The 23,657-nt window shown below is 38.8% G+C and overlaps 3 protein-coding genes across 4 annotated transcripts; 1 reads left to right on the top strand and 2 right to left on the bottom strand.

Annotated features, from left to right (window-relative positions):
- Positions 1-20: 20 nt before the first annotated feature.
- Positions 21-7,465, top strand: rnf115a (ring finger protein 115a). The gene is made up of 9 exons (XM_044033564.1): positions 21-191; positions 2,481-2,539; positions 3,047-3,101; positions 3,362-3,645; positions 3,804-3,872; positions 3,961-4,033; positions 4,119-4,212; positions 5,219-5,334; positions 6,273-7,465. Exons 1-9 carry the CDS (start codon positions 36-38, stop codon positions 6,393-6,395), a joined length of 1,029 nt encoding a protein of 342 aa, XP_043889499.1. The 5' UTR covers positions 21-35; the 3' UTR covers positions 6,396-7,465.
- On the bottom strand, positions 7,466-15,750 carry gba (glucosidase, beta, acid). Its single transcript, XM_044033562.1, has 12 exons — positions 15,624-15,750; positions 15,408-15,485; positions 12,823-13,014; positions 12,590-12,736; positions 11,123-11,256; positions 10,598-10,770; positions 10,429-10,518; positions 10,181-10,328; positions 9,317-9,541; positions 8,777-8,940; positions 8,561-8,677; positions 7,466-8,187 (listed from the first exon to the last, which is right to left on the bottom strand). The coding sequence occupies exons 2-12, from the start codon at positions 15,478-15,480 to the stop codon at positions 8,082-8,084; spliced, it is 1,569 nt and encodes a 522-aa protein (XP_043889497.1). The 5' UTR covers positions 15,481-15,485; positions 15,624-15,750; the 3' UTR covers positions 7,466-8,081.
- A 741-nt stretch (positions 15,751-16,491) lies between these two features.
- Positions 16,492-22,873, bottom strand: dap3 (death associated protein 3). Of its 2 annotated transcripts, none has more exons than XM_044034977.1 (13): positions 22,620-22,873; positions 22,489-22,530; positions 21,264-21,377; positions 21,037-21,138; positions 20,793-20,901; positions 20,603-20,695; positions 20,385-20,515; positions 19,415-19,495; positions 18,735-18,899; positions 18,568-18,627; positions 18,391-18,480; positions 16,847-16,964; positions 16,492-16,766 (listed from the first exon to the last, which is right to left on the bottom strand). In XM_044034977.1, the coding sequence occupies exons 2-13, from the start codon at positions 22,525-22,527 to the stop codon at positions 16,681-16,683; spliced, it is 1,188 nt and encodes a 395-aa protein (XP_043890912.1). In that variant the 5' UTR covers positions 22,528-22,530; positions 22,620-22,873; the 3' UTR covers positions 16,492-16,680. The 2 variants fall into 2 exon arrangements, with proteins under 2 accessions (XP_043890912.1, XP_043890911.1); XM_044034976.1 differs by having other exon boundaries at positions 22,690-22,873.
- Between the last annotated feature and the right edge of the window lie 784 nt (positions 22,874-23,657).

Genomic DNA, 23,657 nt, shown 5'->3' with positions numbered 1-23,657 from the left:
CGCTCGCTCGGGTTTCCCCGGTACAGGCGCGGTGCATGCCGGACTGGAGGCGGACAGCTGTCGTCGGTTTGTGGAGGACCGACGTCAGAGTGTTAGTGCTGCTCTGGTGGAAGATGGCGGAGGCTGCGGCTGTTTCACCGCATCGATTTTTCTGTCACTGTTGTAAAGGAGAAGTAAATCCCAAACTCCCGGTAAGGCAGACGCATTTCTCTTCTTTACTGTGACACTGTCTTGTTTCATACGTGCCGCTGACAAGTCAACATTTGTCCGAAATAGCGTTTGTTTCGCTTGGTTGCTACAGCTAAATCCTAGCTAGCCTGTTAGCATCTAGCAGCGTTTGTTATCGTTTACTTACTAAATAAACTCCTTACACAGATGAATGTCTCTATGTCAATAACGTAAGTCATTCACACCAAATTAAGGCATGTTTCAGATTACACGTGTATGTCGATTTAGTCAAAACACTGGACATTTAACAGCAACTCGAGGTTGATGTTAATTTACACAGAACAACACAACCAGCTCAGAGAAAGAAGATCTGTTGGACTTTGTCATTTATTCTTGTATATCTCTTCATTACTAGCCGATTGACACCAGGATGTTTTCGTTTTCAGTTTGTCTCAGGAAAAATGCATTGTTGGAAAGTGGAGTTGGGGAATTTTCGGGAATAATTTTTGTTTAGTTTCAGTTCTAAAGTCAAAAGTGAGAGCAAACGTGATGTCTGGTGATTGACATGACTGGTCTGTACCCAGATTTTTAATAACTTTGGAAGCTTAGATTTTACTTTCAACAGCTAGAACAGTAGAAGACAGTTGTTTAATAAAACTGTCGTCATCTCCGTGTGTGATAAATTGATTAATCTTTTAATTATGGGCTGTTAATCTGCTACAATTTTGACTGTACCCTATTTGTTTACAAAATTTCTACTTTTCACATGTAAAGATTTATTGTTTTTCAATTCCATCATCATTTATCAGAGCTGCTACCTGTAATCAATTAATGTATTCTTAGTCGCTAATTAGTCGCTAATCACTCAAAGTGATTAATTAAGACACTTGGGAGCATTGTCGTTTTTAGGCTCACTTAATATTAATGCTAATGTCTTGTCATTTTACTGAAGTTAATATTTACCAATCAATCAATGGTAAATAAAAATTATTCAACATTTAAGTATACAAGACAACTCACAACAACTCCTTCAATTCACTAGATATAATCTAAAATAAAAGGTGGTGACTGTATTACAACTATGTAACACAAATCAATCATAAACGGCTCAAATACAGAAAATTCTGTGTGCTTTTTGTTTAATTTCTTATTATATATTACAGTATTTACAATATATTGTCTTGTGTGTCCAACTTTATATCAAGATATTGGGACATAGCCTGTAAATATCAAGCTATTATTTATAAGCCGTGTGTTGTATACAGTTTCTAAAAGTGACAGAAAGAAAAAGTGAGACCATCAGTCCACTAGTTTGTTTTGATTTTTTTATGGTACAGCTGAGGGAAATTCCTGCCTGCTCTGTCACTGACTTAACTGGCCTTCTTGTCTTAGGCTCATTCAGTCCTGTGGAATGAGCCTACTGACTGCAACACCAAGTTTAACACTTCACACGACAACATTATATTACATGGATCATCTCTCAGTCCTGTATTCATTTATACAACATAAAGGATAACCTCAGTGTAGATTACACTCGCCTGCCATTTTTCACAACAATCCTTTTTTGTGTGACTCTGGACCTACATACAATACCTTTTCTAAACCAGTGTGTCAGAATGTGTTCAATCATAAAGTGTTTTAATAATAATGATCTGCTCTGAATAGAATATAACACACAATAACATGCATAATATATCAATAGAAGCTAAAATGTTTGTGACCTACTTTTTTGTAATGTATGTTATAAAACAGATATTGGTCTCATCTCTGTTTATTAAGTGACAACATATGAACCAGCTGAACAAAGCAGTGTTTTGATGTTTTTGTTTTTCTATCACAGTTGTATCTAAAACACTGCTAGGTGTGGTTGGTAGACCAGCTCTTCCTCCTGGGTTACATTCATAAAAACAAGGGCAGCCATACACATTTATGTTGATAACCTTTTGAAGACACCTAGTCATAGTGTAAAAAATATGATTTGTTGCCGTATCCTCAGTGTTTCTGTATTTTTTATTTGCACAGTACACTTATAATAATGAGAGACTATGTCACCAAGCAGATATTTTATTAAGTAGAGCTTAAATTCTGAAATAAATGAATTGATCATCAGAAAAGTAATCTGCTTCCAAATTGATCAGCACTTATTTGTTCCAGTCACTTTTTAAGAATAGTTCCTGATTATCCAGAGTGAAAATATGCTTTGCGTTTTGGACAACTTGTCAAACAGAATAAGAATTCAAAAGACACTCCCTTGCAAAAGAAAATGTACAATATATTTTTTATATTTTTTGTGTCATGTGACTCTTTTCTAGGAGTACATCTGTCCACGATGTGATTCAGGGTTCATAGAAGAATTAACAGAAGACTCAAGGTAAGATAATTTTCTTGATATTTAGTCATGCCTATGTCTAGTTCATAGTCTGGCTGGCGGACTGTTAGATGTTCTCTTGAGTTACAAATGTTGTGCCAGACTAAACTGGGCAGTAATTCAATAACAACATCTATCATGATATAATGTTCCTAAAGTGTCAGTATAATAAAAATGTAATATATATTGGTATAGTGTTTGTACACTGTGCAAACACACTTCATGTGTCAACACATAATTGCTGTTGAATGTGCTGCCTCAGATTTGTGAAGTATTTCTTGTAAACAAGAATGTTTTTGTCCATAAAAAAATTGTAAAACTACAGCTAACTGGTATTTTCAACTTTTACTCGGGAGGAAAATTGAACCTTAAATTATCTGGTATTTTTAAGTGAGAGTCATTGATATCAACTGATTTGAAATGTTTGTATTGTGATAAGGCTTTTGGCCATATCGCCCAGCCATGTTGATGGTTCAGTGGATGTTAATAGTGTGTCTTTTGTCCCCTCAGTCTTTTAGAGGGTGGATCAAACGGGCTGGATGACACAGCCACACAGTTTGCAGAGGTACGAGTTGATCTGAGGGTTTTTTGGAGAACAGGGTCGGGATGAGGGTAAAGGGAAAAAAAATTCTATATGTTTTCCTAACAGTCTTTTTTTTCCCCTCCCCTACCCATTTCGCTCCTTTACTTTCCATTTCATCCCTGGTCTTTGCTTAACTTTTGCTTTCTATAATTTCCCGTCATGCCGTCTCCTTTCCTTTTACCCAAAACCCATCTTTCCTCAAACCTGTACCTGTCCCCTGTCCTATCTCAACATCCCCATAGCTATGGCACCTGTTGTTACTGGAGCGGCCATTTACAACAGAGAATGACACCCCTGACTCAGAACCTCGGCTCCCTGGAGGACGCCTGGGAAGTCTCAATGACCTGGGGAGTTTGGGGGGGGGACCAATCGGGGGGTCAGTCCCAGCAGGCTTAGGCGGACCTATGGGGGGTCTACTAGGAGCCGGGGATCACTGGGGACCGGGACGTCCTCCTCGCCTACACAGCCAGAGAAGATACCGATCCAGAGGCAGCAGCAGGCCAGACCGCTCGCCTGCTGTGGAAGGGTGAGTAACTGTCTTCTTCAACATTTTCTTGGCTTCCCTATCTGCCTTGCATACTCCCACTTATAACGACAGTGCTATTTATGCTCCTACAATCCCGAGTGTTATTTTCGGTGATGACATTAACTCTTGTCTATTCTCTCTTTTTCTCCACCTGCTAGGATTGTGCAACAGTTTCTCGCTGGGCTCTTTGCCAACTCTGGAGTCTCTGGCTCTCCTCCGCTGTCATGGTAAGGTGACTTTACAGTAGCATCTCAGTGTCACAGTCACAGTATCGGTGCTGTTTCTTATCAACTTCGGTCATCTGTGTCTTTTTAGGACAGGGATGCTGCACTCTAACCCAGGGGATTACGCCTGGGGACAAGGAGGGTTAGACGCCGTCATAACACAGGTAAACCAAATTGAATATAACATCTTATTTTTGTGATCTGTCACCTTTGAATTTGTATTCACTTTGCTTGTGTGTGTTTGTGAAGTTACTGGGTCAGCTGGAAAACACAGGACCTCCTCCAGCAGAGAAAGAGAAGATCTCTTCTCTCCCAACTGTCAATATATCTCAGGAACAAGCAGGTAAGAACACATTTCAATATTTCTTGTGGCTGTAGTGAGAGAATTGGTTAAGTTCTCTTAATAAACCTGTTAGCTTTTGTGTATTAAAATGAAACGACTAGTTATAAACAACATTTAAATTAGATAGCATTACAGTAAGTAGGTATCTTAAAGCTGTTAGCGTTGTAAACTGTGTCGCATAGCAACAATGTCAAGACAAAAGTCACACAACCTCCTGAAAAATCCTGTCAAAAATAAAGTCAAGTTTGGTATATATATATTATAGGTTGACATATACAAAGCTGTGTGCTCGCTCATTAAATTTGGCTAGTCACATTTGTTAATATGTAAATAGATGACGCAAGCCTCACATACACTCCCTCTTAATCTCTGCTACTGCTCCCCTGTGCTTTAAGCCCCACCTCCACCCCAACATCCACCTGCAGGCTCCAACTGGGGCGTCTAAGATGTTTGCTCATCACTCCCCGATATCAACGTAAACATATCTGTGTGGGGAGTGATTAAGTCAGAGCCTGGATGCCAAAACTGCAGCATTAGGATACAGCATCACCGGTCTCTTGTGTTTATATGCTGCTGCAAAGAGAAGACGAAAATGTTCATTAACCTTGAGAGGATCAACCTGTTTGTTCTATAAATAACTTTCAGATGATGTCCTTCGGTCTTTCGCCTCCTGTGGTTTATTTTTCCCAAGTCTACTTTGAATCATGACTTTGTCTTGTGTGTCCTATTTTTCCATTGAGCTGTAACTGTGCTGTCAGTTTTGCAGGCTTGTTGATCGGTGACATATTAGGATTAAGGAAAGACAGTGAGGTTTTCTCCAATTCTTTTTATTCATCAGCTAGGCTAACCTCTGTATGCTTATTTTGTCTTCAATCTCTGCTCAGAAATATTAAGCTGCAAAATGGCTGATGATTCCGTGTTTCCAGAAGAAAGATGATTACTTTTTGAAATGACATAGTTAATGATTAAACAGTCAAACAATCATGTGCATTGTTTCCTCCTGTAGACTGCTGTATGGAGTGTCCAGTGTGCAAAGAGGACTTCACAGTGGGCGAGCCAGTCAGACAGTTACCCTGTAACCACTTCTTTCATTCAGACTGTATAGTGCCATGGCTGGAAATGGTGAGTCAAAACAAAGAAGGAAAAACATGCAAGAAGATACTACATGTACAGTATGTGTTGATACATGCAGTGCTCATGGCAGGATTGACAGAAAGTTGTTTACCTGGTAATTCACATGGAAACATAAGTAAACATTTAAGGGATGATACTGACTATGTTCTATATTTCTGTTATTGTATGTTAAACTCCACCGTCCCCTGTCTGTGACATTAAGGAGAAATGTAAATTCAATAATAATTTTTTTTATAACTGCACTGCAGATTTCAGCAAACTGGTTTCAGGTTTCTTTACTAGTGGAACTGTTTGGTTCGTTACGGTACATATTTGTTTTGCGTTTCTATTAGGAATAGTAGCACTGGCCCCAACCATTCCATTTTATAGTACCCTTCCCTTGGGCTACCAGAAGAATGGTACGGTATGTACGGGTGGAGCTTGACACACGAAAGTAAGCTGATTGGGCAACAGAAAAGCATCGTTCCCGTGCGACCAGTGTGTCTTTAACGTCAATGTATTTTCTCTCAAAGCTTGACGTCTTGTTGAGACAAACGGCCACAAACAAACTGCTGGATGTCCTCTGTTGTCTGTTTTGTCGCGTTTGATGTTGTTGTCCGTTGTCGGCGCACCGGTACAACATTATCACACTACGAATCTCGCTGATGCGGCCATCAGGCACCGTGCTCACCCCACCTACCAAGTAAACGTACTGTTTTCTATCAAAATGCAAGCCTGAACGAGGGCTTTACCCTTGCTTACTTACAAAGCTTACTATTTGTTAACAAATGGTGACATTCACTGACGTATGTTTGGTTGACCAGGCGCTAACAAATACAAGCAAGTCATCCATAATAAAAAAAAGACAAACATAAGGAGGCGACTTGTGTGGGCAAACTGTCTTCAGCTAATGTTGTTATTTACATTTTTTTTCTTTGGCCATGCAGCATGACACGTGTCCAGTGTGTAGGAAGAGTTTGAACGGTGAAGACAGCAGCAGCAGCCAGCCTCCATCAGAGTCCCCCTCCCTCTCCATGGACCCTCGCACACAGGACAGATGGTCCTTCTGAGACACCCACCTGTTTCAGCCCTCAATTCTCCCTGCCTACATTCAACACCGCACCCAAGAAGACAAAAACACTTCACTGCTTCCCTCTTTTCATCTCTTTTGCAGTCATAATCATCTCAGTCTAATTTCTTTTGTATTTTTATTTTCTATTTCAATGACTTTCTCCTCGACCTTGTACAGATTTCCAAACAGACGTCTTAACAGTCGGTTGACATCTGCTAGGTGTCTCTTCTTTTTTTGCCTGATAACAATATCAAGCCCATGTCTTTACGGGCAAACTCATTTTCATTTTCTCCTAAAAGGCACTGCTACAATACACGATTATGGGGAAATGCTAGAATTAATCTCATGAACCGTTCCCTCTTTTTATTTGCCTGATGATTCACTGAAACCTGCAACTGAGCCATGTACGGCAAACAGGAATACATTAGATTTTACATGCACTCTTGGCATCAACAGAGACTGGACCTAACAACATGGACACCTGCAATAACCGTTATAAGATAAAGATGTTGATTGAGCTGTTTATCTGGAGGTGTTTCATTGGATTGCATAGTGAGGTTGATGTTATTGTGTCCATCCTCTGTAATGCTATTTAAAACTCAAGAGTATTTATTCGAAATCACATTAAGTTGCTGCTGTTAAATGGCAACAAATGTGTAAGAATTGGCATTAAAGCTTAGGATTCCTGACACCATTTGAGATGTTTCTACATCAGGTTAAAAAAAAAAAAAGCTAGTAAGGGAATGACATTAAATATTTTTGGAGCCCAACCCATTAATTAATGCTTTAGTCATAATCCTCCCAGTGTATATATCACAGATGGATGGCATCACTTTCATTTTATTCCTTTTGTTTATGACCGTCTTTTGTTTCACATTTTTATCACTTTTTGATGTAAATAATTTTAGTCCAACTACTTACGGTTTGCAAAGGAAGAAAAAGAAAAAAAACAAAAAAAAACCAATGAGAATGGAGACACAAATGTGAACTATCTGGTTATTGAAACTGTATATTATATATATATGGGGAAAAAATGTCTATGAGGTATTAATAAATGACAGAAAACTGTTTTGGTTCTGACTTTAATTGCCTCATTTTATATCCATTCCTCTGCACCCACAGATAAAGCATCTTCCAGCCATCTTCTACTGCTTTATCCTCCACATGAGGGTCACGGGCATGGGAACCCGTGGAACAGATTGCACGGGAACATGCAACCTCCATATGACAGGAAATATTTTTTTATATACAAGACGTGCTTTCAAATTTTAATATTTAATAGCATCAACAGAAGGTAGTTACAAACTATAAATCAACACAACTTCAGTGATTTGACATGAGGACATTTAAGCATCTTATTACCAGGACATCAACGCATCAGTTCAGGTGATCAGTTTCATATGAACTGGTGCACAGAAAACACTTGAGACATGTACATGAAATGAATTGTGGTTATTTGAAATAATTAACAAACAAAAACGATAAAATCTTAAAAGCAAAGCAGCTCAAAAAACAATTACAGTCGTTAATTTGGAATAAAAGAGTTCATTTGAGCAGACTGGTGTCAACAGAGCAGTCGTGTAGTTACTCTGTCAGTAAAGAACTGTTTAAATGCATGTTCAGTCCTTATAAGGTGACTTATGGGTCGTGAAATGCTAATTAAAATCTGACCTTGAATTTATTATCAGTGCGTATTCCATGCAAGTGTGAGCAACGAATGAGCCGGAGCAGTGGAGGTGATGAAACCCACGGCAGGATCCCAGACATCAAACTGGATCACTGACGATGACCTACAAAACACACACACACACACACACACACACGTTGGTACAATCTATTATCATGTAACTGACGCAATATTGTCCTTTAGCCTGATTTTTTTTTTAAGACTTTTTCTTGATTTCTTCTCCAGAATGTATGTTTTTAGCCCAAGGAAGAAGTAATAAGATGTTGGTGATCTTGGATAAGGTATAAAATAATTTACCTTGTGAGATTGTTTTTGACATTTTCATTAATGAAAAGTAAATGTAATATTTCCTCATATGGACTTATTGTATGTTACAATATATTGTGTGTAGTTTGGTCGAATTCTAGATCTTGATTCATACTGACTAGTTTGCTATTCATGCTCAAAATGCCCACACATTCACACAGGAACAGTACCTGTTGAGTACGATCAGAACTACGGATCCATCAGGTCTAATGAAGGCAGAGTATTCCAGGTCTGTTTTGTGACTTGCAGACACCCCCACTCTCTGAGACCCCTCCCACAGGAACTTGCTGTTTGAAAACAGAGGAACCTCTCATTCAACATGTGCCTCGTGAGGATGAAGAGGTAAAACAGGACATGCAGAGCGTACAAAACAAATCATGTACAACCTGAAATGGGCCATGCTATAGAAAGTTGGCTGCTTGTAGAAGACGTCGCGCTTTGCGTCCACTATGACGGGGCTGTCCACAAAGTTTTTAACCCAGTTTGGCCCACCAGTCTGGTCCAAAGCCAGGTTCCAGTCAGTCCAGCCCACCACATAATGATTCAGGTCCTGCCGTGGAGCAAACATCCACAGTTTAGTTTGTAGTTGTGTAGGAGTGGAGTTTGGCGTTTTGATGGACAACACATCTACATAAACAAATCCCTCCTGACTGGTAAGATGTCTGGAGGCCGAATGCATCCATGCAAAATGGAATGGCTGGAGTTCAAGGGGGTTCAAGAGGGTAGACAGAAGAAAGAGAGAACACTAGTTCCAGCTTGCTGTCAAGGCCTGCAGGCTGTTTCTGGAGAGCACTGTGTAAACCCGTACTGCAGTATCCAGCGAGATGACTCACCTTTCTGGTACAGCTCACAGCATGTCAAATCTCACATCAGTTACCACAGATCTGACTGAACACGTAAAACCCTCATGCGTGAGATGATCTCACCTCTAAAATGTCATGTGCGTACTGCTCAGCTCTGGCCCAGCTGCCCAGCTTCACCCCTCGGTCTAGCGGGCTCCAACCAGCACATGCCTCTGTGCCAAACAGGTAATACTCTGGATATAGATGATGGGTGGCTCCCAGGCTTATCTCTGCTGGGATGAGTTTGTCCATGTACCAGTGGACTGCCACACCATGAATGTACCTTCCTGCATGAATATCACTTAGGACCTGCAGAGACAAGGTAAGGTGTCCATGAAAACCGTGTTTCCACTTACAAGCCACTAAATGGCACTGATGACAGTTAAGTATTTAATTACTGTTTCCTAAACCCCAAAGTGATGACAAGCCAAATATATTCAGTTTATTGTCATAAAGAAGCAAAGTAACCAGAAAATATTCACAGTTAGGAAGCTAAAATCAGACAAATTTTCTTCTCTTCACACTCTTATATGTACCAAGTAGTAAAGAATTATGGATTGAAAAAGCGTTTCCTTGTGTCAAGGATTAGTTATGCATGTCTAAAAATATGTCTCAATGACACACCACCTCGTCCTCAAACTCTGTAACAATATAAAAGCCCCATTGTCTCAGAGCAGCTGCATTTTACGTGAAGTCAATTCTAATTTTTAAACACTTTTCATTCAAATCGTTCAAATTTGGCAATGTGGATATTACTGCGTTCTTCTGTGGGGGTCACAAAATCAGAAGAGATCCATGTTTTTAAAAACATATTCTTTAAGATCGGTCTTCTTTTGTTGTTGCTATGCTGAAGAGTCCTGCGTTGGTTTGTGCATCACTAGTGCAGCCTCATGTTTAAAACTACTTTTCCATGGTTTTTCCCCCCACTACCTCTGACCTAAGACTCACCACTTTAGCCCAGTGAGGCAACAGCACACGGTTGTCATCCAGTATGAGGACATGAGTGCTTGGGAATGACGAAGCATGCAGGGCCGGGCCCAGGTCCAGGGCCACCCAGTCCCGCTGCTCCTCAGGCTTGAAGCCCAGGGCCTGGAAACTGCATCGACACCAACTTACTTGTCAGCTTGCTGTGAAGCCATGAGGGTGATTAATATAATTTCATATAAAATCAATCACAAAACTATTCGAGGAGGGACCTGTAGTTTGTCATCATTCCTGCAGAGGGCTCATTCCCCGTGGTCACAGCCCAGAAGGTCAGGTTATATTTAGCATATTCCTCGAGGAACCTGAGAGGATTGATTTAAGCACCATCAGAATAAACACTTTTATGATATCAAGCATTACTAGCATGTGACGTCATATCACCTGATGTAGTACTGAGCCCAGGTTTTATACTCCTTGCCACCAGGCCGACCCTTCAGGGAGCCCTTCCCTATGAGTGCACCATTAGTCTTCATCCAGGCGGGGGCGCTCCAGGCACTGGCCAACAGAGACAGAGGGCGAGGAGACATGGCCTGAGCTTTCTGCAGGAGAGGGATCTGAGGAGAGGAAAAGTAGAGACTGAAGGATGTGTTTTTGTGGGTGTATACTCATCTTAGTTATCTCTGAAGAGGTACCTCAGACATGGTTTTAGGGTTAGGGTTACAATTATGTTTAGGTTAATGTCAGGGTTAGGTACTTGGTTGTGATGGTTATGGTTAGGCTAAGGAGCTGTCTGTGAATAATGTCTGTGAATTTTGATCACGAAGATAGAAATACAAGATTGTGTGTGTGTGTGTGTGTGTGTGTGGACCAAATGTCAAGCGAACCTATCTTTGTGAGGACATTTTGACCTTGTGAGGACATTTTGGCTGGTCCACACAACTTTAAAAGTCCAAGACGGAGAGGCACCTTCATGTTAGTGTCCTCCAGGGCCAGAGAGAAGTTATGAAGGTTGTAGTCTCCAGGTGTGTCAGCGTAGGTATACAAACGGGTGGAGAAGTCACAGCTGGCGATGGGGACACGCACAACGCTGTAGCCGATACCTGCCAGAGACACAGCATCAGCCTGTTTCACATTCAAACACTGAGTATTAACATTTCACAAGGCTTTTTTCTTTTATGTCTTCAGATTTTCTGTTTATATGCCTTCACAATATGTTTCAATGTTTATAAAGAATACATTACTAATTTTGTGATTGAATTAAGTAAATCTTTATTGTGACCCCTTCTATTTTGTATTTATAACAATGAAATTGACAATTCTGTGAAATATTTCTTCACTGGAGAAGTGGTACTGTACCTTTGACATTCCGTCATAATTGCATACAGATACATTACTGTGCGTAATGATCCGTTTATTGAATATTAATAGTGTTAATGCTAAAAGTGAGAGGCCAAAGATTTTCTGAGTCAGATACTGAAGCTGGGGACTATTAGTGTTTACTACCCTGAACATAGTGATCTATATATTTAAAAAACATTTGTGTATTTGCATGATGATTAACGTAACCAGTTTTACAGACTTAACTAACTATTTTTAAATTGCATTTTATTACACTTTCTGCTACGTGTTTGTATATGAAACATTTATAATACATTAATAATGCAGCTGTATTCATGTTATGTGTATTTTGCATACTTTTTCCTGATGCTTTGAAGTCTGCACTGCACACATAACAGTGTGATCGCACACAAAGCATGTTTTTATGACAGGTTTTCATAGCAGGTTCTTTCCAGCCACAGCTAGACTGATGGCAACAGATAACAATGGACACAAAGTATCTCTGTACGATGATAAGGTTTTATCTCTGTCACATAGAGACTGGCTGCTGCTGTTTACTCTCTGTTCACAAGTATGTGTCATACATAGAGTCTATTCGTCACAACATTAATAATTATATATATACACATTTATGTGTATATATATATATATATATATATACATATATATACATATACATATATACATACACACATATAGAGGTATATAAATATGATATGATATAAAGGTTTGTGATTGTTTGCACTTTAGGGGAAAAAAAATCATGTTTAAAAATGAATAGTTTAATTAGGGATGCACAATACTATGGGCATGATATCAGCTTTAAAATGTATTACTGGATATCAGCAAACACACCAAGATCTGCTGATATTACAAATGCTTAAAATAATAGGATGAAAAAGCTGCTTCCTCCTGGACTTCTATGCTAGCGCCCCCTACAGCTATTACTTTATTGATGCCTATTTATTTTGCATAATGAACATATTTTATATCCACATCTGTTGCACAGTGAGTATGAACAATATTATGTTCATTTCACTACAGAAGACACTAAATGACCTCTGCAGACCACATACTTTTGCTCATGTATTTTACCTTCACTGGAAAAATACTGTCTTAACAGCTGGTCCTGAGCAGCAGCAGAGAGGGACAGGATGTTGACAGCTGCTGCGTCAGTCATGGCTCCACCAAATCCCCTGATTTTCTGGTACTTCTGGTAGGGAACGATAGTCAACCTGAGGCCTGACAGCAAGAGACACAGATGAAAGACATGCTCTGTACTTGCACCGACTCCACTGACAACCCCACACAAAGCCCACCTCACTCACCTGCGCCGCTGCTGTTCACCTGCACCCGACCCGGGTCTGGTTCCAGTCTGCTGCCTGCCATGCTGCTCAGGTAGGAGGAGAACTGTCCCGGTGGAGGAAGGGAGGCTGAACCAACGCTGTCACAGTAAGTGGCATTACACTCACACACCACAGAGTCATGACCAAAGTTTCTGGCAACACATTTGTTGCTGCCTGTTGATAAAAGGCAAAGCAGTTTCATCTATAAAACACTTTTTAATCACAGGTTCACAAGATTAGGATGAATAAAAGAGTTAAAATGATTAAAAAGTTGAAATACATTAAACTTTTTTAACTAAAGTATAGAATTACGTAAAAAAAATATATACATATACACATATATACACAATATATATATATATATATAGATAGATATACATATTGATATACATATAGATATACAGATATACATAGACAGATAAGACAGACAGACAGACAGACAGATAGATAGATAGATATGAAAGCTGCAAGCAGCATTGTGAGGGCACTCACAGCTGCCATGCTGCAAGCATGTGGCGCTATTTCCTTGACTTGTGTACATTGACCAATGGGTCAATGCATGGCAAAATTACAGGGCACTTCGTGTTTTGTGGCAAATTTTAATCTTTTATGTGTTTAGTACAAATGAATGCCTTTTTAAATGTTGGTATGATTAATGTGCTCAGACGAGTTTGTTCATTTACGAAACGTGCAAATCGCCAAGATGAACGCCAAACTCAAAATGGATGACTTCCTGTTGGACCACTTTTACACATTACCCTTATTTTATAACATTTTTCGCCAGTGCCAATTTTTTTTTCATTTTCACTAACGTTTAGTGCCTCAAAAATGTTATCCTTTTGGAAGATAAAGAAGAACAAAGAAAAGCCATCCATCCATTTTCTACCACAGGAGGGTCACGGGGGGTGCTGTGCCAATCTCAGGTAAAACAAATAAATATATAAATAAAATAAATAAGTATTACCTGTGAAACAGTTTACTTAAAAAAAAAAAAATATATATATATATATGTATATACATATACATATATAGATATATATAAACATTCAGGCTGCTGGTTCCAGTGTTTTTACCACAAAGTAACTAAAGGTTACTTCTACTTGTTAAGTTTTACATTCCCTGGTCCTCAGGGAACACGGTCCCGCTCCAACACACCTGCTCGTCATCAAGCTCTGCAGAAGCCTGATAACGAGCTGTTCATCTGAATCAGGTGTGTTGGAGCAGGGCAGCGTTCCCTGAGGACCAGTGTTGGGAAACACACGTAATGAATAGACTCCACACTGACCTCAGACCAAATATCTAATTATTTCTGACATATATTGCAAATATGACGAGTTGCGATATAAAAAAAAAATGTAAATGTGGTGGAGCATTAGCTCACTTAACATGAACTGTTTCAGACACTGACATAGAACAATCAAAAGTAGAATGATTAAATTGCACCCTTTGTAATTTGCTAATTGCACTGTTTAATTTAAAGCTGTGATGTCAACGTGAACACAGGGAATTGTTCCGCTCTGCCTCAGAGGTCAGTGAGTGTTTTGCATCAGTGTTTCTGTTATTTATTGTGAGCCAGACCCATTAAGAGATTTATTTATGTTTTCTTTTGGCTTCTCCCTCTCCAGCACCACAGTTTTGTTTGTTTGTTTCTTTTGCTTGTGATAAAATCTTGTATAAAATCAAAGAATTAATCACAAGCCAAAAGCACAGAAACTGCTTAGATATCAATAAGGTGATAGTTGTTGATTTAGGAGATCCTAAAGGTTCTTTACATTCAACCACTTTCAGTGGTGACAAATTTAAAAAATCTTCTTTGCTTTCACTGTTGTTGAGGCAAAAAGACCTTATTGGCCATGAAGATTTATACTTGAATACTTTCTTGTTGAGATTGTACCTGTTGTGTTTAGTAGAAAGGTTAGTTTTGATGAAAGCATGGATGAATGAACACAGAATTCACAGTAAATTATGTTTTACAGACAATAAAGGTTTTAAAAACAGTCATGCATGAAAGCATGAATTAATTAATTAATAGATGGATGGATGCATGAATAAAAGAAGAGACATTCAGACACCGGAACACGTTACAGGAGTTTTCTTTTGATTGATCACTACAGCACATTTATGTGACCAGCAAGCAAAATCATATCAGGATTTGATTTGATTTTCTTCCTATATTACGTATTTTAAAATGCTTTTGTGCAGACTCTAAAAGTCTGGAAAACAGCGTTTTAAAGTTCCATACTTTTTAAGACGTTCAAGACCTGCACGGGCACCCTGTATACTCATAATGGTGTTGTGCTACTATAAACAACCAGAACTGCGTTTAATAAGTAAACCGAGTGAGCACTTTCTCATTTTAAGGTCTCTTCAGTCAGAAAGCTATTTGTGGTGAAATAAATATTTACAATTTCAAGCTTTGTATCCAAAAATTCAAGCACTTTTCAAACCTTGAAAGCCCAGCATTAAAACTCAAGCATTCTCAAGGATTTCAAGCATCTGTAGAAACCCTGCAGTGAGTGACACGTTGTTTTAGTGAAACACAGAAGGTTAATTGGCATGTCGGTTACCTGCAGAGAGAGTCACTCGTGTTGTCAGGTAAACAAGAATCAGAAGAACAGCTGGTGGCAGTGACAGCGCCATTCTACCTGAAAAACAATGTTTAAATGAGTTCAACATGGGGTAAAACTGCCTGTTAACAATGACTCAGCTGCTGTTTATATATCTATTTATTTAGTTGACACACACACACATAAACACTGCATTGTTATAGTAGATGACCTCACCTTGTAGGATCCTGACACAAACTCTGACATTTCCAGAGAGTTCATTTAAAGATATCTGCACTCAGTCATCACTTGTCTGCTCTCTGTTCCACTACTTCCTTGAACGGAACTTTTGGCTGTCATGTCATGTGACTTTGCACACTGTCAGGTGACGTGAACTCCCATGCAACAACCAGTGCTGGCAGACAGAGGGCGCTGTCCCTTTTAATGAGGTTGTGGAAAAACAGTTCAAGAGAAAATAATTAATAACTGTTTATCGACGATTCCTGTTATTTTTAAAATATTACGGATATTTTATTAATATATTATTTCCTATGTGAATATGTAGTTTAGTGTGGGTTTTTTAAACTTTACATTTGTGGTCCAATAATAAAAAAAAAAACATAGCTTGGGAAAATGTTATAATTATATTGCATCATTTATCAGCTTCTTGCTTTGTGTTTCCTTTATGTCTCCCAGCTGTCTGAGAATACAAATGCTCAGTAGACATCATATACATTTCCCAAGAAAATACAGTAGAGAATGCCGAGTCATCTCACCCTTTGTGAGTGTGTGTGTGTGCGCACGCATCTACCCTCTTAACTTATTAAACATTAAGAGTTTAAAAAGGGTTAGAAAATCAGGAAAATAAATGAAATAGTCATGGTAATGTCCTAAGAGTCGGACATTTTTGATTGAAATACATCACAGCGACATTAAAAAAAAAACCCAGAAGAGAATATTATAAAGCTAACAGGAAAAAAGTTGGAAATGCTGAATCAGCATTCCCGATAGAAAAATCGCTCTCTCTCATGAATATTATGCAATATCACTGTCAAACAGAAAAGAAACATCCATCACAGTTGTATTGACCTGACAAGAGAGTGAATCAGTTTTAAAGAGCTTCTGTGGTTTCTTTAACATTTTATTATCAAAGTAAACACACATACATTATAATTTACACTTTGTAGACAAAGACATTTGAATGTTTTTTGTGTATAATATTTGCAGGACATTGATATCATCTGTGTGACGTTTGGGTTTTTATGCGTGTGATGAGTTAAGTCTTTCGGCAACTTCATAGGGAAGAACAAATTCTTTCCATTACTTTGGGATTTCTGTTGCTCAAAAAGACGAGTTCTTTCTTTCCTTCCTCTGTTCGGCCTGATGAAAAAAAAATCCAAGTTAGTTCATCAGAATCACTTGAATAATTTCATTAGAGGATAATTGCCATTTTCACTTACACTGTGGATGCTGCAGCCATTGATGGTCCATATAGTAAAGGTAACAGCTCTCAAACTCCTTCTCGCTATAGTTTGCAACGGACACCGGGATAAACGGGTCCATGTAGTCAAAACCCTTCTGATGAGCAAAACACAGACATGAGGACATCAAACCTGTCAATGCATCATCACAAAGCTGCCTGGGTCACAATTAATTTAATTCAATATAACAATATGCTTACAGAGACTGCCACAACATACAAACTAATACAGATTATGCTTTTTTTTTATATAATCCAGACAGAGGAGAGGAATCATGAACAGACGTCTAAATGATTAATATTGTACAATTACAACAGCGACATTTTTCATTTTGTGAAATGTTATAAAACCCTTCTTTGAGTTTTATTGTTCAATCCATGTCGACCATAAATGGAAGAGGTGGTTGACAAGGAAGGATTTATTCTTCCATTAGGAAATTGATCGAGTTACACGGAGCAGACGAATATGACTGCAATAAATAATACAATAACGCAGTGCAACAAAAAAACGATGCAGTGTCACACTGCCAGCAGGTGCAGCTTCCAGGCAAACAAACAGCACAATGCAGACAGGAAGGGGACAGTTCTGACACATTCTTGGAATCGGTATGTTTATGTTTCTCTTCCACAAAGCTTTTCTCTCTTCTGTATAAAATAACTCACTAAGTAAAGAGGAGGGCATATATAGGCTTAACAAAAGGACGACAAATTTAAATACTTTTCAAATACCAACAACATATCCTTCTGTATTTAGATTTTAGAGGTCGACCAATTATTTGTCTCGTCTCTGACATGACATTTTACAACCTGTTGGTATTGGCAAACACTGGCTCTCATAGTCCTTGATGGGTGCTCTGCCTCAACCCGTCTGAGTGGAGTTAATGACTGTATTTGCTCTTTAAACGGCCACTTTTGCTGGAAATGTGTATCCATGATTTCTCCTGATGATTAATAACCCAAACCACTGTTTTAGGGCAATTATTCACTCCCGGGAAACAAACAACAACAAACCCCAGCGACTGAGAACTAGTGTGAGTAATGCAGGGTCCACAGTGTGTTGAGCTTAGAGTGTGAATGCAGTTGCGTTCAAATGCGAGCTTGCTGCTGCTGCTGCCACCTTGCGGAAATACATGTATTTCTATTACTTAGGCAACTACTTGGTCACTGGAGAAGATCAGAAACATTTTTAACCACGCAATGGTTTGAGGTTTTGTGTCTTTTTAATATTATTGGTTTTTCTATTGGATATTTTTCTTGGAATATCATGACACTGACTGAGCTTTTCTACCATTTCTGATGGTTCTTTTCTTTGGAAATGGGGACTACAGGTAATGTAACAATGAACTCAACCTCTACTAGTTTTCAACAGCTGTTGCCACTAACACCTGATATACAGAATGGTCCAGTCTGAAGGTTAAACATCACAATTTCCCGACAAATAATCAAATGTAGCCAGGCACAGAAAGACCAAGCTGCTATTACAGCTGCTTCATGTAAAAGTAGTACAAATAAATAACCTCTGACCTCTCCAAGCAGCTCTTGAGGCAAATAGGCAGACTTTGACATGTAGAGAGACCCATTCTGAGCCACAGTGGTGATGATGGCTCCTCCAGTCTGAGACAAGAGATTGAGTGTTAAAAGGAAGAAATGTCTAAATCTCTAATATCTCTATGTTTGACACTGTTGGTTTGCTCTTCTCACCCAGTCGTTCTTTATCAGCTTCCTCATGTTATGAACTAAAGTGAGCTCATCTGGGTCCACCTGATGATGGTGAGAAAGAGAAACAGATAAGACTTCTGTTCTGTGGAAACTGAGAGGTTAAGAAGACAAGTGTGACAAATGACATGTCTGTCAGTGTGTTTCCATACAGTGCTCTTATCCTCCTTCTTGATGGTGGATCGTCCCCAAAGGGCATTGACACCATCCACCGCCACAGCTAAGCGAAAGTTTGACTCTGGTTGCCCGCTTTGCAGCTTCAGTTCTTTCATCACGGCCCCCACTACATCGCTGCTGCTCTTCACACGGGATATACCCTACAGCACAGGACACAACATTATAGAGGTAAACCAATTCATCTGTATGGCCAATTAATCAAACCACTATTTATTAATAATTTATTACAATAGAAAACATTAAATCAAACATTAAAATCTCCTAAAAAAAAGCTCATGGTAATATCAACAGAGATTAACTGACAGGCCATACACAGTACAGCAGTGCTTGGGTCCAATGATTAGTTAAACAGCAGCAGAGCAAAAAAGAGAAATTCCCAGGGCTGCACATACATTTACTGCTGGATTCAGCCTTTGATAGTTTATAGTACAAAAAAAACCCCATTGTGCTGATCCATCACCATGCTCAGTTCATCGGCTATCGATCAGCACTAAGCACAGGCGAGGAGAAAGATGAAACTTTAATGACCCCTGTGGGGCAGTTGCTACGGCAGCAGGAAAAATAGCTGATAACTGACAGAAATAAAACAAAGAGATGAAAAAGTCTTTGTAGGTGAGAAAAACCACAACTCCAACACAGACAAATAAATACTAACCTGATCCACCAGCTGTCCTAATAGACTTCCCTCCTCAGTGAACTCCCTCTTTGTCCACACGTAGCGCTGCTTTGTCTTTATCTGAGAAAGAAGCACAACAATTTTACTGACTCTTTTATATGGACATGCTTCTCACTGGAGTTCCTGTACAAGGCGTCAGACAAGAAACATGGAAAGTAAGTAATATAAAGATGATGTGAATTATTATTTTTATTTAGTTCCATGATAACTGATATTACCACCCAGAATCATTTAGAAATGATCTATGTAGATAGGAGTGTTTGTATGTTCAAGATTGTGAACAACGTGCAAGTCTTTCAAAAGGCTTGAGTTAATGTTCTAAAAAGCTCTAAAAATATTATAAATGATATAGGATGCAAACCCATTTCACATACATTCATGTTTACATGCAGGGCTTGACTTTTTACTGATTCCATTAAAACATCCGACTTTTCCCTCATGCCGTTGTTTCTATTGCACTGTGCAGAAAAACTGCATTTAACTCAGTTCATGGGCACATTCAGGTTGTATTATCAAGCAGTTAATCTGCTTTACATGGATCAGCATGTGATCGCAACTGCTGTGGAGAGGCAGTCAAGGCTCATTTACAGTCCATTAATGCCAAAGCGCTTATTAATAATGTGAAAAATTTAGTCACATTATATATATATATATATATATATATGTATATATATATATATATATATACATATATATGTATATGCACACACACACACAGCATGCTTTTTAGTATTAATATCCTTGCACATTAAATAATAGCTTAATGTCATGTTTGAGTGCACCTTAGGATTGCTACTAATTTCTTTGTAGTTTTTTGTGCAATGAAAATTAATCTATCCATTCCTCCCTGCCTTAATTTGATGGATGTACATTTAAATTAATCTTAAATTTATATTATCTGATGGCTGATTCTGATTCTTAAAAGGCCCTCTGGCTAAAAATTCCTTACCTTTGAAAGGAACGGCTCATTGGTAATCTTAAAATTGCGCAGCCATTCTGTAGCTTGTAATGGTTGGTCAAAGCGAGAGGTGTTAAACGACGATGGCAGCAGCTCCTTACAATTCTTTACCCAGCGAAAAGCTGTTTGAAAACAAACAAACACAGAAGATGTAGAGGAGTAACTACTGAAATGTTCAACCATCTGTCAAGTGTGATTGCTTGTCTCACCATCAGAAAGGTGCAGCACCAGCCAACCCTGCGTGTAGCAGTAGTGGACTGTGTGACAGAGGGACATTGTCTTCCCACTCCCCCTCCCCCCATCTGAACAACTGGATAAGGCCAACAGCATTCAGCAAATCAAGATATTTAAGACAATAGGAGCATGTTCATTGTTCTGCCTGTGTGTTTTGAAGGATACACATTACATATCGCATCACAGGTTTGCTGTAGTCTGTTTTCTTCAGATAAGACATGACCTCCAGAGCAGGCTGCCTCACCATAATACAGGCTTCATTGAACGTCTTCATCTATAAAACAACAATGTCAAATTTGTCTTAATTGCAGATATATTAGTATTTGAAATTGTCAAACAAATTCACCACAGGTTTTACCCAGTAAAATAAAACCGGTGTGCACATGCAATGACACCAACAAGAGCTCACCTGTTGTTGATAGCGCCAGGGGAGGCCATGAGGGAACACAGTGCGGATGTGTGCAGAAGGAAGAGTGTAATACTGCCCAATGTTTTTCTCACACTGAATTGCCTGGAAAGATACAGTGAGCTTGTCAACTAAAAATCACAGTGACTATGAACACAAATCTGATTCAGCCAGACAGGTGAACAACATGTTCACTCTGTCTCTTGGTGCTATATGAACACTTTGCTCACCGGATCGTTTTCCCGCGTTCTGAAAACGGAGAAAGGCTCAGGTTCTGACTCTACAGCCACAGACTCCTGCTGCTGCCTGCATTTAGTGGTATGAAGGGTCCTGACATGTGTTACCTGCAAAAATTTGAATGAGACACACATTTTTTTTACAATATGATACATGAAGGAAGAAAACAAAACAGAACTATAATCCAATTCAAATTTTTAAAAAGTACAATGCAATTATCAGCTAATAATGATCAAATCAAGCTACGGCATTGACGTAAACATACAGTAGACTGCAGAGGTGGGGGACTATTGTTATGCGACGTGAAATATTGAGGACTTAATGCTGCAATTTCGCAGGCTTCTGTAAAAACCTGACAACCTACCAAAGGATGTAACACCAGAGATTGATGAGTGAGACTACAGACATGGAAGGTGCTATTCCAAAAATAATAAGATTTATTCATAAAATAATAAGACAAAGATAATAAGTCAGTGCCGCGTACCAGGACTACTTGGAGCTCTGGTTATGATATGAGAGCTAACATCAAGTGTGAGTATGATCATGTGATATTAGAACTGGCTTCAAATTGTTTTGAAATGATGTTATAATAATGTAATAATGTTAGCTTTAAGTTAACTTTAATTTTGGCTGGTTTTAATCTCTCTGGTAGGATAAGTGCTTCTGTATCTGACTGTTGTGAATAATGTCCCAGCAATATAGTCTGCAGTTCCCAGGTTAACTCATGTTATTAATAATATCTAACATAGGTTACTTTGATTTTGGTTGTCTTTGGTTTCTTGATAAATTGCAATGAAAATATGAGCAGAAAGTTTTATGTTGGAAGAGTGTGGACTTCTGGGAAATCATCTTCATCTTGCATCAAGCTATGATACGACTTGATGTGCTTGATTCTTACAATGACTTGCTTGAGACTTGCATATGTGCAACTTACTCATCATCTATAGTGTACTGTGTAATTATGCAAGGTCGTCAATAGGTCAATGATTATAACAGTAAAAGTCTACCACCTAAACATGCATGTTAGTGTGCTGCATTTGTAGATGTTACAACACAGTAAAGATGCTGCACTTGAATGCAGTGTGGTAATAGTTTATTTTGAATACTGATATTGAGCTGACTTTGATGCAATTGGCCATTGAAATGGTTTTGATGCGCAGACCTGGCAACCCTGAAGCAGATTCTTCTACATTTCATTCCCTTTCAAATTGACCTCACCGTTTGCCGTAGTCTGAAGGACAGTCTGTGGAGCGCCATGATCTAAAACACAGAGGACAAGGAGAGTTAAATTAATTTCAAGAATCCAAAACAGCAACTCATGTGCTTTTTCACACAATTAGTCCTCTAACCTTGTGTAGTAAGCTCTTAGCTAACAGCTAACAGCGGCGCGGAGTGGTGAGAGCACATACAGCCGTTTACCTTCAGTTCACTTCATCAATGTTCACTGGCGATGACTTCGGCTACTGTTATGAAGAGACACAACCAGTGTTTAGAGTTTAAGCGATAGGACAAAGCGCACACCTGCCGGCGACGTCAATGTGCCAGAGCAGCCATGGGCACCGCCATCATGCAGCTTACAGCAGGAAATGACGCAGCATTAGCACAATTCATATCGGCCAATCAGGTGACAGGAGCCAGACGACGGCGACGACAACAACAACAGAGGAAAATGGAGTTTGGTCAGGTTGACAAATTCTTCACACTCAGGACATTAAACCAGTACACGAACATTTGAAAATGTTAAAACCTAGACCAAGAGTATCTATCACTGCCAACATTAGTCAGCTCCTCTCTTTAACATATTTTAAACAACCTAGTACACATTTAAACGAGGGTCCGCGTCAGTCTCCATGACAAGCCTTTTTTTTAACATTTAATCGCCAAGTTTGGATATTACCAGTACAAATACATGTGACGTCGTTTTGACTAGTCGTAATTTCATCGTGACTAGTATGAATTGTATTTGTAGATATATGTGACGTAGTTCTTACTAGCCAAAACTACAGTTTAAAGATATCTGCAATTCAGTTTTTACTTGTCAAAATGACGTCACACATGCGTTCATGTGTATGGAGTGTATCGCTAATTCCAGTTTCCAGTTAACTCCAGATATCTACAACGTAATTGTGACTATGTGAAACTTAATTGAAGATATCTAAAAAGGACAATGTAGATATCTCCAAATGAGGATAATTAACGAAGTTCCATTCCAGTATTGGCAATTTCTGACCAGGAGTTTGTACTGTTGTATGTCCTTGTATTCTTATCTTTTCTTCTTACATCTTATTGTATATGGAACGTTTCACGTCCGTAATTGTAAATTGTTTTAAAAAATTACACACTATAGATCAGTTTTCAAAATAAAATGAGACTTTATGTTTGAAACA

The sequence above is a fragment of the Solea senegalensis genome, linkage group LG9, assembly GCF_019176455.1.
Source record: "Solea senegalensis isolate Sse05_10M linkage group LG9, IFAPA_SoseM_1, whole genome shotgun sequence".
NCBI classification, from domain to species: Eukaryota; Metazoa; Chordata; class Actinopteri; order Pleuronectiformes; family Soleidae; genus Solea; species Solea senegalensis.
Note: the sequence above shows the minus strand (reverse complement) of the source record. Positions and strands in the feature narration are given on the sequence as shown.

Coding starts and splice junctions, on each gene's coding strand:
- gba (XM_044033562.1), bottom strand. CDS start 15,480: ATGGCGCTGTCACTGCCACCAGCTGTTCTTCTGATTCTTGTTTACCTG. Junction 8,941..9,316: donor ACGCACATGACATTTTAGAG/GTGAGATCATCT, acceptor GCTCCACGGCAG/GACCTGAATCATTATGTGGT. Junction 8,678..8,776: donor TATAGCATGGCCCATTTCAG/GTTGTACATGAT, acceptor GTTTTCAAACAG/CAAGTTCCTGTGGGAGGGGT.
- rnf115a (XM_044033564.1), top strand. CDS start 36: ATGCCGGACTGGAGGCGGACAGCTGTCGTCGGTTTGTGGAGGACCGAC. Junction 192..2,480: donor AAGTAAATCCCAAACTCCCG/GTAAGGCAGACG, acceptor ACTCTTTTCTAG/GAGTACATCTGTCCACGATG. Junction 3,646..3,803: donor CGCTCGCCTGCTGTGGAAGG/GTGAGTAACTGT, acceptor TCCACCTGCTAG/GATTGTGCAACAGTTTCTCG.
- dap3 (XM_044034977.1), bottom strand. CDS start 22,527: ATGGCGCTCCACAGACTGTCCTTCAGACTACGGCAAACG. Junction 18,481..18,567: donor AGCTGATAAAGAACGACTGG/GTGAGAAGAGCA, acceptor CTCTTGTCTCAG/ACTGGAGGAGCCATCATCAC. Junction 16,767..16,846: donor ATGGCTGCAGCATCCACAGT/GTAAGTGAAAAT, acceptor TTTTTTCATCAG/GCCGAACAGAGGAAGGAAAG.